The 11,628-nt window shown below is 36.6% G+C and overlaps 3 protein-coding genes across 4 annotated transcripts; 2 read left to right on the top strand and 1 right to left on the bottom strand.

Moving 5' to 3' along the window:
* Positions 1–379: 379 nt before the first annotated feature.
* LOC149730372 (E3 ubiquitin-protein ligase RNF185-like) lies at positions 380–1,681 on the top strand. The gene has a single exon (XM_089885857.1). The coding sequence runs from the start codon at positions 448–450 to the stop codon at positions 985–987; it is 540 nt and encodes a 179-aa protein (XP_089741983.1). The 5' UTR covers positions 380–447; the 3' UTR covers positions 988–1,681.
* Positions 1,669–4,743, bottom strand: LOC149730371 (uncharacterized). Of its 2 annotated transcripts, none has more exons than XM_089885855.1 (6): positions 4,425–4,743; positions 4,059–4,120; positions 3,356–3,692; positions 2,568–2,785; positions 2,162–2,284; positions 1,669–1,897 (listed from the first exon to the last, which is right to left on the bottom strand). In XM_089885855.1, the coding sequence occupies exons 1-6, from the start codon at positions 4,726–4,728 to the stop codon at positions 1,715–1,717; spliced, it is 1,227 nt and encodes a 408-aa protein (XP_089741981.1). In that variant the 5' UTR covers positions 4,729–4,743; the 3' UTR covers positions 1,669–1,714. The 2 variants fall into 2 exon arrangements, with proteins under 2 accessions (XP_089741981.1, XP_089741982.1); XM_089885856.1 differs by having other exon boundaries at positions 1,669–1,894.
* Positions 4,744–4,884: 141 nt separating this feature from the next.
* Positions 4,885–10,929, top strand: LOC149730370 (cation channel sperm-associated protein 2-like). Its single transcript, XM_089885861.1, has 13 exons — positions 4,885–5,010; positions 5,242–5,321; positions 5,958–6,135; positions 6,516–6,713; positions 6,958–7,113; positions 7,473–7,568; positions 8,069–8,202; positions 8,663–8,792; positions 9,271–9,453; positions 9,742–9,808; positions 9,980–10,062; positions 10,331–10,468; positions 10,664–10,929. The coding sequence occupies exons 1-13, from the start codon at positions 4,933–4,935 to the stop codon at positions 10,901–10,903; spliced, it is 1,761 nt and encodes a 586-aa protein (XP_089741987.1). The 5' UTR covers positions 4,885–4,932; the 3' UTR covers positions 10,904–10,929.
* The last annotated feature ends 699 nt before the right edge of the window (positions 10,930–11,628 follow it).

The raw sequence follows: 11,628 nt of genomic DNA, 5'->3' as shown, positions 1-11,628 counted from the left end.
TAAACGCCCTGGCTTCCATTGACTACTATAGTAAACGGGAACGAGTCGTGAAAAAGAGAAAGTGTATCATGCTCTCTCCTTCACCGACATTAGAGATGCGCGTTCTATTCTTTTTTATTTCTGTGGATAACCCTAACGAAGAAAAACAAAAAGTGGTTTTGTTACTTATTATTTTAAGACATTTTAAATAGTATTTTGGATCTTACTAAAATATTATCCCAATAAAGTGTTGCGTTTGTAAATTTACTTAGTTTTTATTATTGTACCGATTATTTTCGTATTTGATCCTGACTGTTATTTCATTACGAGATTCGTCCAATTTTATGAGCACTAGATCAGGGCCAACTTTTTGTAATTCATCACAATAATATAAATATATAACTAAACTTGTTATTATGCACAGATGATCTAACTTAAGATAAAAATATTTCACTTTATAACAAACCTATGGCTGAAGCTGGAGCAACAGGACAGGCCACACCAGATTCCGAATCAAGCAGCGCTTCCCAATACGAATGCAACATTTGCCTAGACACAGCAAGAGATGCAGTTATTAGCTACTGTGGCCACCTATTTTGCTGGCCGTGCTTGAACCAATGGCTTGAAACGAGACCAAACCGACAAGAATGTCCGGTTTGTAAAGCAGGGATTGGCAGAGATAAAGTCGTCCCACTGTATGGCCGTGGAAGCTCCTCTACTAGCGACCCTCGTAACAAAGAACTTCCTCCACGCCCACAAGCGCAGCGACCTGAACCAGAGACGCGATACAACGGTTTCAACGGAATGAACTTTGGAGACGGAGGATTTCAAATGTCATTCGGCATCGGTGCTTTTCCATTCGGCGTATTTGGATCTGTGTTTAACGTCGCCGATGGCCGACCACGAGCGCCACCTGCTGGTACTGTGCAATACGAAGACGAGGAAATGTTGTCCCGAATATTTCTTGGTATCGCAGTCTTTTTAATGTTCTGGTTGTTCTTTGCGTAGTTCTTTGTGTTTTATTCTTCCATTTTAATAGTTTGTTGGTATGATACATATAATAATAATGTTACAACGTATGAACAAAATTTGGTTAAGATGAATGATAGCATTAAACTTTGTATGTGTTAAATGTTATCTTCCAATGTAGTTATTGGTCATATTATAAATGCAGAAACTCATTTGTGACAATAGCCGTCTTGGTGTACTAAATGTTACAATTAATGTTAAATGTACACCAATGCAAAACTAGGATGAGTTTGAAACTTTTTCGAAAGTTTGTTAATTTTTCTCTGTTTTAAGCTTTGCAAAGATAATATCATCATAATTCTAATTCTTGTTTTGTTTACCCTTTTAAACACAACAGTAACTATTTATTTATCCTCTTTTTACAGATATGCGGTTTATATTTAATTATGGTAAACAGGGGCGCCAAACTCTTTATAAATCCATGTGGGCACATGTTAAACGAATTTCATGTATTTAGTTGTTATGTTTACTGATTATTAAAGTGTAAAACGTCCTGGGGTAAGCCTGCCCACCCTGCCACCCCAGGTTTGGCGCCTGTTTGTCAAATATTCATAGGTCCGATGTATAAAGATTTTAGACCATGTTCAAAATTGCAAAATAATTTTCCTTTTTATTTATTGTGTTTTCTCACAGAACAGACAGAGAATAATAAATAAAACATTTCTAAAATTTATTGATTATTTTATTGCGGACATTCTATAGTTCATTACCACCATGCACAATTATTACTGTTACCTATTGTCGCCTCAATATCTGGACACACAAAATTATCTTCATCAAGAATATACCCTTGTGGTGTAGGTTTTGTGTCATTTATATTTGGATCTAATTGACTTTGAAAGAAAGTAGGTTTCTCATTGTCCTTCGCGTGATCGTCATTGCTTATCTGCTGTAAGATGTAATCGATAAAAAAAAGATTATTTTCGTTAATATATAGTAAGGTGGGAAAGATGGGACACCTTTAGATTCTATTTTCTCATCCCATTCGGTTGAAAACGAAGAACATTCTAAGAATTATAAAACCGTTTCCTCCCGACTCCATAGATAGTTGTTAATTCTTTACAAAAAAAACGATCAAAAAATCAAAGTTATCCCGCCTTTCCCCACCTGACTGTATGTTATTAAGTAGCAACGCAAGTAGTAAACTACGTACATTAAACTCAGCTTCGGTAGATCGAAGTGTCCTCTGTGGTGTGCTGCATAAAACTCGTATTAGCTTCTGTGTTTGCTCGTTTTCACGAAGTTTTTGTACTACGGTTTCGTCTAGAACGTATTTCTAAAAAGTCAAATGTATGTAACTTATTAATCCTCGCATGGCGGGGTAACGACAGTCGTTATAGCAAGGGTGTTCTGTTTCATACACCCCATGCTCGCTTACGAGTTACTACGTATGTTACTTTGTGAGTGATTGATTTCTCTGCGAATAATTTAGACAACCCATAAGTGACCACTAGGTAAAGGAAATGACGTTATGTGCCCAATGAAAACCTGCATTAAAACGAGTCGATTTTAAAACCACTTTTATATTATTGTTGTGGCTACTAAACGCTATAATTTACCTGAATTTGTTGCCACTTATTTGAACACCTTCCACCAGTATTACATCGTGTGGTGAGGTTTGTGCTTCTCCCCTTGTACTGACGGGATTGAGCGACACATGCTGAACGTAAAGCACGACGATATTTCAACCTATAGTGTCGCAATATTGCTGTCATTCTTGGTGTAAGGTCTTTACGTTTCCTGTATTCGTTCAGAAGTTCCAAAGAAATATTTAAATCTGCGATTAACAAACGTGTGTTTATAAAAGCTTATAAATTGGGCCGTGGGTTTTGAGGTTCGACGCTGCTATACCACTATGCCTTGTGGTCCCTGGGGAAGACACCTATAACGATAATTTCTTCAACCCAATATATGTCTATACGCTGTTAGCTATACACAAACTAACACACGTAAATCCTGAATGTAACTTACTTTATCCTCGCGTCGCCGGAAAACGGCAGTCGTTATCACACGGGTTAACACCTCGTGCCAGCTTACGAGTTACCATATATGACGTATGTTATACTTTGTGGGTGATTATTTTTTTGGGAGGATTTTTTTTTATATATTGCTGATAATTTAGACAACCCATTAGTGACCACTGGATTGGAGCAATAACACATACACCCACAATGGTAGCAGCGTCGAGCCTTGAACCTATTACCTATTGGTTACAGGCAGGCGCGCTAACCACCATGCACGTGGTAACTCTTAAAAGCGGGCATCCGGCATTGAAAAAGCTAGCAGCTATAGCATTAATTGCAGCCGTTTGTTGCGCATATACTAACACGCTTTAAAACACAAATACCTGAATCATATATAACTTCCCCTTCTTCCTTGCTTTTGGTAGGTTTACAAATTTCGTTGCTCGATTTTCGTTTCTTATATTTCCTTTTCTGTGTGCGCGGGTGTATACAGTCTTGTACGCTTGAAATTAAGCTTTGTAGCATAACTTGAAACATGTCGTTTTTATCGTGGCTGATGTTATGTTTCTTGCGATAATTCTTAGTTAGTTTATGAGGACTTTCTGGTAGCGTTGTAGGCCCAAGATCTAGACTTAAGAATTCTTCAATGCCCGGTATATCAGCAGATTCTATACCTGTGTCTTTACCACAGCAAAGCTTTGGAAATGGTTGAGAAAATATCTAAAAAAACGAAAGTTATTAGTAGGGTGGGGAAACGGAACACCTTTAGCACATAATATACAAATATCCTGATCGTGTTTTAAAGAATTACCAACGGTCTATGGGAGTCGTAAGGGCACGGTTTTTATGATTCCTTTAATGTTCTTTGTTTACTACCAAATGGAACGAGAAAATAGAATGAAAAGGTGTCCCATCTTTCCCCAGCCTATTATATTATAAAGGTTTATTTATAAAACTGGTGTAATAGGCTAACCATGGTGTAAATCCTAGGACCCATGGTGTGCCACGCTGCGGGACCTCACCCACATGTTATAGAATATAACATCTATAAAACTATATAGTGCAAAAATATAATTGTTACTTTACCTTCGTTTCGTCATCTTTAGGGAGTAGGTTTTTGCAGCCACATTTTCGTTTGTCTGAATATTCTGTGTTATGTATATATATATAACAGTAACACTTACGTAACGTGTGCTATATTATAGCCAATATATTTGTTCTTCCTTAGCGGGCCAAGGACAGTCGATAATCGTTATATATATATAACACGGGTTTCTGTTTTGTACACCTCGTCGTGCCCGCTTACGAGTTACCATTTATGTAACTTTGTGAGTAAATATTTTTGTGGTATTTGTTTTATTTATTATGAAAGTATATGTTAAGACGTATATTTTACACATACAAGACTTGAACTGTTATTCCGGTTACTAGCCATGCATGTACTTAGCTAACCTTTCGATTTACGACGAACAGTTGGTTTCCGCACTGCCTTTTTCTTTTCCGGCGTTCTTACTACTTCTGGTTGAAAACTTGGATGATTTTCATAGTTCGTTGTGTAAGAGCAATGGTCCTGGTAGGGTGCTGCTGCTAAGTGAGGAATCCAACTAATTTGCTGGGGATATGCAGTCACTCTTGTTACGTTGGTAGAATACTGGATCTGGAAGTCGGGGAAAATCAGATCTAATATTGGGGGGCAAGGACATCTTGTCATACGAAGACCGCTTTCAACGGAAACCAAATCTTCCGTGTTTGCCATTGATATCTTTATATAATAAATAAATAAATAAATTTTAATTATTGTTTTCTGTAACTACGGTTGTTTTAATGTTTGCATTAAATCACAGTAGGCATTGTTACGTCATAATAGCCAAGTATGAACAATTTTAACTTCGAAAAATTATTTTTCTTTTCAGTTTTAACTGAAATGTATACCGTGTTTTGTATAAGTTAAAACGTAACTATGGATCCAAGTTCTGGTATACAAGCAACCGATCGAGCTACTTTACTATCTCCACAAAGGCCGAGGAGCAGTGGCCCTGTAAGTATAGTTTAATTGTAATTGTATATGGCAGTCTGTTAAATTTACAAAAACTGTCAGTGTAGTATAACTGTATTGTAGTCTGGCGCAAAAGCTTTTCCAGTTGCAAAAGTTGTTAAACTGTTAAGTTACAAAAAGCATATATACCGCACTTTAGAATAGTTATTATACATTAAATGCATTTACGCATTGAATTCTCTTATGCGCTTGTTTACAAACGTTATAATACAGACAGAAAAAGCAAGTACAACGGGCGTAAAGGAAAAACACAATGTTGGCCCCACAGAAGTTCTTACAGCGCACGCCGAAAGGTAGTTTTAGATTAATTTTAACGAACTTTTAGTTAAATTTGAATGCGGCCTTTTCACTATAGCTTTTCCATGACGTTTTTAGCTATGCATTGCTAATTCATTTATTCTCGCGTGGCGGGGTAACGTTGGTCATTGTAACATAAGTGTTTCGAACCCGTATAATTGTATCCTCCCAGCGGTCTATGAGCCGCAGTTGTATAATAGGCACATGAATAATATACTGTTGGGTAAGATGGATACCGTTAGCACGTGATATTCCATAACTCTTGATCGTGTTTTAAACAATTACCAACACTCTTTTAGAGTCGTGAGAATACGGTTATCTAATTCTGTAAATATTCTTTGTTTGCTGCCAAATGGGACGATAAAGAGAGTGAAAACATGAGCCATCTTACCCTATCTATAGTAGAGTGGGGGAAGACGGGACACCTTTACCACATAATATCAAAATATCCTGATCATGTTTTAAACAATTAACAACGGTCTATGGGAGTCGTGAGGATACGGTTTCATAATTCTTTGAATGTTCTTTATTTACTACCAAATTGGACGAGAAAATAGAATGGAAAGTTGTCCCATCTTACCCCAACCTACTACATATATATATATATATATATATATACAATACATTTTTAGGTTTCGAATGCGATTAATTCGTGATTTTCGTTTGTTGGAAAACTTAAATGAAATGGAGCAGGGGTTGGAGGCGCCCAAGTATCACCCTGAAGACATTGAGAATAGAAAGAAAAGAAACAAAATTCTGTCAGAAAACCCCTACGCCCTTGTCAAGTTTAGCCCAATCCCAAAACTATTGGTAAATTCCTTTTATTGATATTCTAACGTTTGGATGAATGAATGTAACTTGTTTATCCTCGCGTGAGGTTAAACAACAGTCGTTATAACCCGGGTATTTTTGCTCCATACTCGTCGTGTCAGTTTATAAAACTTAGAATTAAAGTTTAAAGTAAAACTTTAGTGCTGCTTTGCACAGTTTTACATCTTAAATTAATGAAACTTATTGAAATACATAGTAGGTTGGAGTAAGATGGTTTATATTTTTTACCAGGTCTTATTTGGGTAAGTCGGTCCAACTTTTTACTAGGTCTAACGTAATTGTAATTGGACTTTAAAGCATAGCAGCTGGACTAAAACTTTTTTTTCATTTTTTAAATATTTTTTTAAATGTGCCCACAGTCAGTGGTAACGAAGCAAGAACGAAGATTCAAAAGAATCAAATGTCGCGAAACGACCTACCCCCCTCTAGATATGTGGGCGAACTGGGTGGTCGAAAGTAACTTGTTCCAAAACTTTATGTTGGTGCTTATAATATTCAACGCTGTGCTTCTAATAGTTGACGCTGAGATCGGCGAATCAACAGACCCAAAGTATATTGTGAGTAAAGTATGCTTATATTTCGTGCAATAGCTGATATGATTTCTTAAAACATAAAAAAAGTAAATTGTAATTTTACAATATAAGTATTTAAAAAGAAAATATTATAAATTTGTAAGCAGGTAAAACTTAAATTTAAGTTATTAAATAAGATAAAACTTTACAAATACCATTTTTGCTTATAAAACAGCAATGTAAAAAAATACCTAAGTACTGGTTAATTTTACTCTTTTAAACACCATAGAACACAGTTCGAATCGTAAGGACGTGCGATTATTGCTGCTTGTGGATTTTTATTGCGGAGATTATTTTAAAATGGATTGATGATTTCAAATCATTCTGGAAGAACGGATGGAATGAATTGGATTTTTACGTCACAGTTGTTTCTATTCTACCTGAAGTAAGTTTAATCTTGGATGAAATGAAATGTTTATTTCAGACTATCAGAGTGCTTGTATCGTAATCGAAGGATATACCTGGTTCGTTGCTCAATGCTGCTACTATTATGGACGTAGTCCTCGGGCAAGACACTTATTATCACTAATTGCTCCAACTCAGTGGTCACTAATGGGTTGTCTAAATTGTCAGCCACACAGCAAAAACAATCACCCAAAGTTAAATACCTGGTAACTCGTAAGCTATAGCACATGAAGCCACTGCCCATGGTATACAAGCCACCCGTGTTATAAGTTTGAGTAATCATATACCACTCAAATATATAGATACATGGTGTTAATAACTTGATTATTATATTAATAGTTGATTCGGCTCGTAAACAGCGACGCTAGTGGATCGGGAATGGTCCAAACCTTAAGTTTTCTACGTGTATTAAGAATAACAAGGTTGCTGAAAATGGTTCGTATAATAATATGTTCTATTTGTATTGTGTTTTATATAGTAAGGTGGGGAAATTGGGACACCTTGTTATTATATTTACTTGTTCCATTTGGTATAGTAAACAAAGGACAATTAAATAATTATAAAACCGTATCCTTACGACTCCCATAGACCGTTGTTAATTGTTTAAAACGCGATCCGGATATTTGGATATTATGTGCTAAAGATGTCCCGTATTCTCCTATCGAATGGGCTCTGGAATAGCGGGCACGAGGTGTCTGAAACAGAACACCCGTGTTATAACGAATGTCGTTTTCCGGTCATGTGAGGATAAATAAATTAAAAAATTACACACGTGTCAACTCGTAAGAGGGCATGAGGTGTATAAAACAGAACACACGTGTTATAACGACTGTCGTTGCTCGGCCATGCAAAGATACATAAGTTACATTCATTCACATCTTATTACTTTGGGTCCCTTACAGATAATTATACAGCCAGTTCATTATATATTACAGGTATCTCGTTTCGAGCAAGCCCGGATCATATTGATGGCAGTTACCAAAGCGTTCAGTGCAATGTCATTTATATTATTACTGCTCGCCCTATTTATGTGGATGTTCGCTTTAATGGGTGAAGTCATATTTGTGAGGTAATGGGACAAACTGTTTCTGCATAAAACAACTGTTTGGCTTTAGTTTAGCACATAGTATTCTATATTTCCTAATCGTATTTTGTACTACAATAAAAGTTCTTAAGTACTGTATGGTTATAAGATGAACACCTTCAGCCCATGCTATCCCGTATTTTCCAATGTTTAACAACGCTGTTTTAGAGTCATGCGAATACAGTTATATAACTAAGTGAATATTCTTTTTTTACACCAAATGGCACGATAATACAGAATGAAAACATAAACCATCTTACCCAAACTTTCTGAATAAATGAATAAACGTAATTGCTTTATCCTCACGTGTCCGAAAAACGACAGTCGTTATAACACTATATAGTGTTCTGTTTCATATACACCTCGTGCCAGCTTACGAGTTGTATGTTACTTTGTGGGTTATTTTTTACTATATATGTTATAATAATGCAACACAATCACACAGATACACACAGTACGATGGTCGAAGCCACGGAACACAACTACTTTATCAAAAGGCATTCTCTGATATTTTATGGTCGTTTGCAACTTTGTTCCAACTCATGACGTTGGACCACTGGTTGGAAACTTTATTGGTAAGTTTGTTCAATGTTTTGTGTAAACTTAAATATGTAGGTCATATTCTTTAGTTGTTGAAAACTTTTTTATCGTACAGCTTGTTTTGTTTTAACGACTGATATTTCACTCTGTCTTTTCGTGTGTTTTTACAAAATTGCAATTATCAATTCATTTAAACAAACTAACAAAAAAGTGATGTTGTAACTTGTCACTTTCGATTTTCGCATGCTATTGGCTGTAGCCAAAGAGACAAAAAAGTTATATTTCAAAATATGTACAGTAGGGTGGGGGAAGACGGGACACCTTTTAACTCTATTTTCTCGTCCCAATTAGTAGTAAACAAAGAAAATTCAAATAAATATAAAACTATATCCTCACGAATCCCATAAACCGCTGTTAATTGTTTAAAACACGATCAGGAATCCAGGATATTTGAATATTATGTGCTAAAGGTGTCCCATCTTCCCCCACCCCACTATATATGTTTATGTGTAGGACCTCTTAAAAGTGATGACAACGCAATACGAATCTACCATCACCGTTGTATATATCCTTTCATGGATATGGGTTGGGTCGTTTGTATTTAAGAATATATTCGCTGGTATAATGGTCAATAACTTTCAAACTATAAGAAACGATCTGCACTGGGAGAAGAAGGAAAAAGAAGCGAAAAGCGAGGTAATATTAACTTTGTATTTAACGAAGTTATTGTAATAATACATATAACGATATAACGTGTGACCTTGTGCCACTGATGGATTGTTCAAACTGTCAGCCATACAAAGAGAATTACCCACAAAGTTACACATGTAGTAATTCGTAAGCATACACGAGAACCTGTACGAAGCCGTCATACACAATGACACATCCGTATTAAACTCTCCAGACACTTCACTATATGATATGTCACATATTCTTAACGAGCGACACTATAATTAGAACACTAAACATAGCTTTAACCACCAGGTTGATAAGTTTAAGAGGGAATTCACTGAAGAACTACGAAGGGTTGAAGAAGACAACATATCGGATGGTAAGGGTTATAATCCTATGTTATGGGTTCGAGGCTCGGTGTTGCCACTATTAGGTACATGTCTGTTTTTTTTTCGGCAAGTAGCAACAACACGAGGTGTATAAAACAGAACACCCGTTTACCTACCTAGTTACATTCATTCATATTGGGACAATTACATCTTCTATACAGATCTCATTTTCCCCGCCCAAGCAAATACAAGCGACACCGACGACGTGCGGCCGATCCATGCGATTCCTTCAATAGCCGTTCATGTACGTAATACATAACTACGTATATAGTATTATGGGGTTAGATGGGGCATTTTCGATCTCTTGTACCGTCGTTCATTTTGGAAATAAACAAAAAATATTTATAGAATTTTTACCCTATTCTCGCGACTATAAAAGAACGCTGTTGTTTGTTCTAAGTGCTAACGGTATCCCATTTTACTTTACAGTACTATATGACATGCTATATCAGTTACTTAAATAGGAACAGAATATTAAAATTACATTAGAAGTATACACATCCGTTACAAAGGGCGCCGATGACGCTAATGCTGACGACAAACTTTCCGCTCAAGAAAAAGACTTCACGCTCGCTACATCGCTGGTACAGAAAAGATCAGCCCTATCCATGTGGTCGCATATGTCGGTGTCATCTTTACCGTTTTCTGAAGTAAGTTGTCAATTTATTGCGATATCTATGAAGCTATGTAACTAGCTTGTTTTATATCACCGCGTGGTCAAAAAACGACGGTTGTTAAAACACGGGTGTTCTGTTTCATACACCATCTTACAACTATGTAACTTTGTGGGTGAGACCCTTACTGTTTTTCTATTTACATCACAACCATTCACTATTACGTCACAGCACATTGAAATGATGGAAACTCTGCCTGAATCGAACGAAGCCGTGAAGCAAGCACAATGGGACAATATTGTTCAACGCCACGTGGACCTCACCAACCGACCAACCACAGAAGCCGTGTGGTCACGTGACGTCCTATTCAAGTTTTACCAAGCCATGGAAAATATGCAGGAAAATCTCCAAGAACGAAGCGATATTTTGTCACTTTTAAACCTAGCATTGTTGCAAATACACGACCGTTAAAGGATGACAACACACACGATAATAAAGTGACTTTGGCTCCTAAAACAGAGAATGGCAGGGGTATGGGTGTAGCTACTACTGTGGGTGTATATAGGTGTTTGGGCAAGACGCTTAATGGCAATTACTACAAAACAGTGCTCACTTATGGGCTGTCTATGTAATCGGAAAATCAATCACCGACAAAGTTACATACGTAGTAACTCGTAAGCGGGCACGGGGTGTGTGAAAGAGAACACCCGTGTTATGAGCTCTGAAAGCAGCCTTTTAAACACGACATGTATAAGCATAAAAACTATTTGAGTTATAGAATTGACAAAAATCGTGGCTGCTAAACCAAACACACAGTGCAATTCAAAACCACTATATGTGACACGAATGAAAAGTATGTGCATTAATTTTGCAGCATGCCTAATTTCACCGTATAAAGTAATTACGCCAGGCTAGTAGCGCACGTATTAAGAATGAAAACGCAACAATAATGGTTTTGGCCGACACAGTGGTTTTATTAGGACAATGATTGTCGCGTGGTTTAACCGTTTCCTATTTGTGAAAATGCGTCAGGCTATACTAACACGTGAAAACATTATGAACATTAGCTTATGTATATATATATGTAACGGTTTATATTAAAGCTAACGGGTTTAGTCAAAATACAGTGAAAGTTGTGTCCGCTACAGTAGCGATATGCATGTTATAACCTAACGAAGGTCATTTATAGTACTGTG

Source organism: Ciona robusta, chromosome 10, assembly GCF_009617815.1.
Source record: "Ciona robusta chromosome 10, ASM961781v2".
Classification (NCBI taxonomy): Eukaryota; Metazoa; Chordata; class Ascidiacea; order Phlebobranchia; family Cionidae; genus Ciona; species Ciona robusta.
This window is presented reverse-complemented; position numbering and strand designations above follow the sequence as displayed.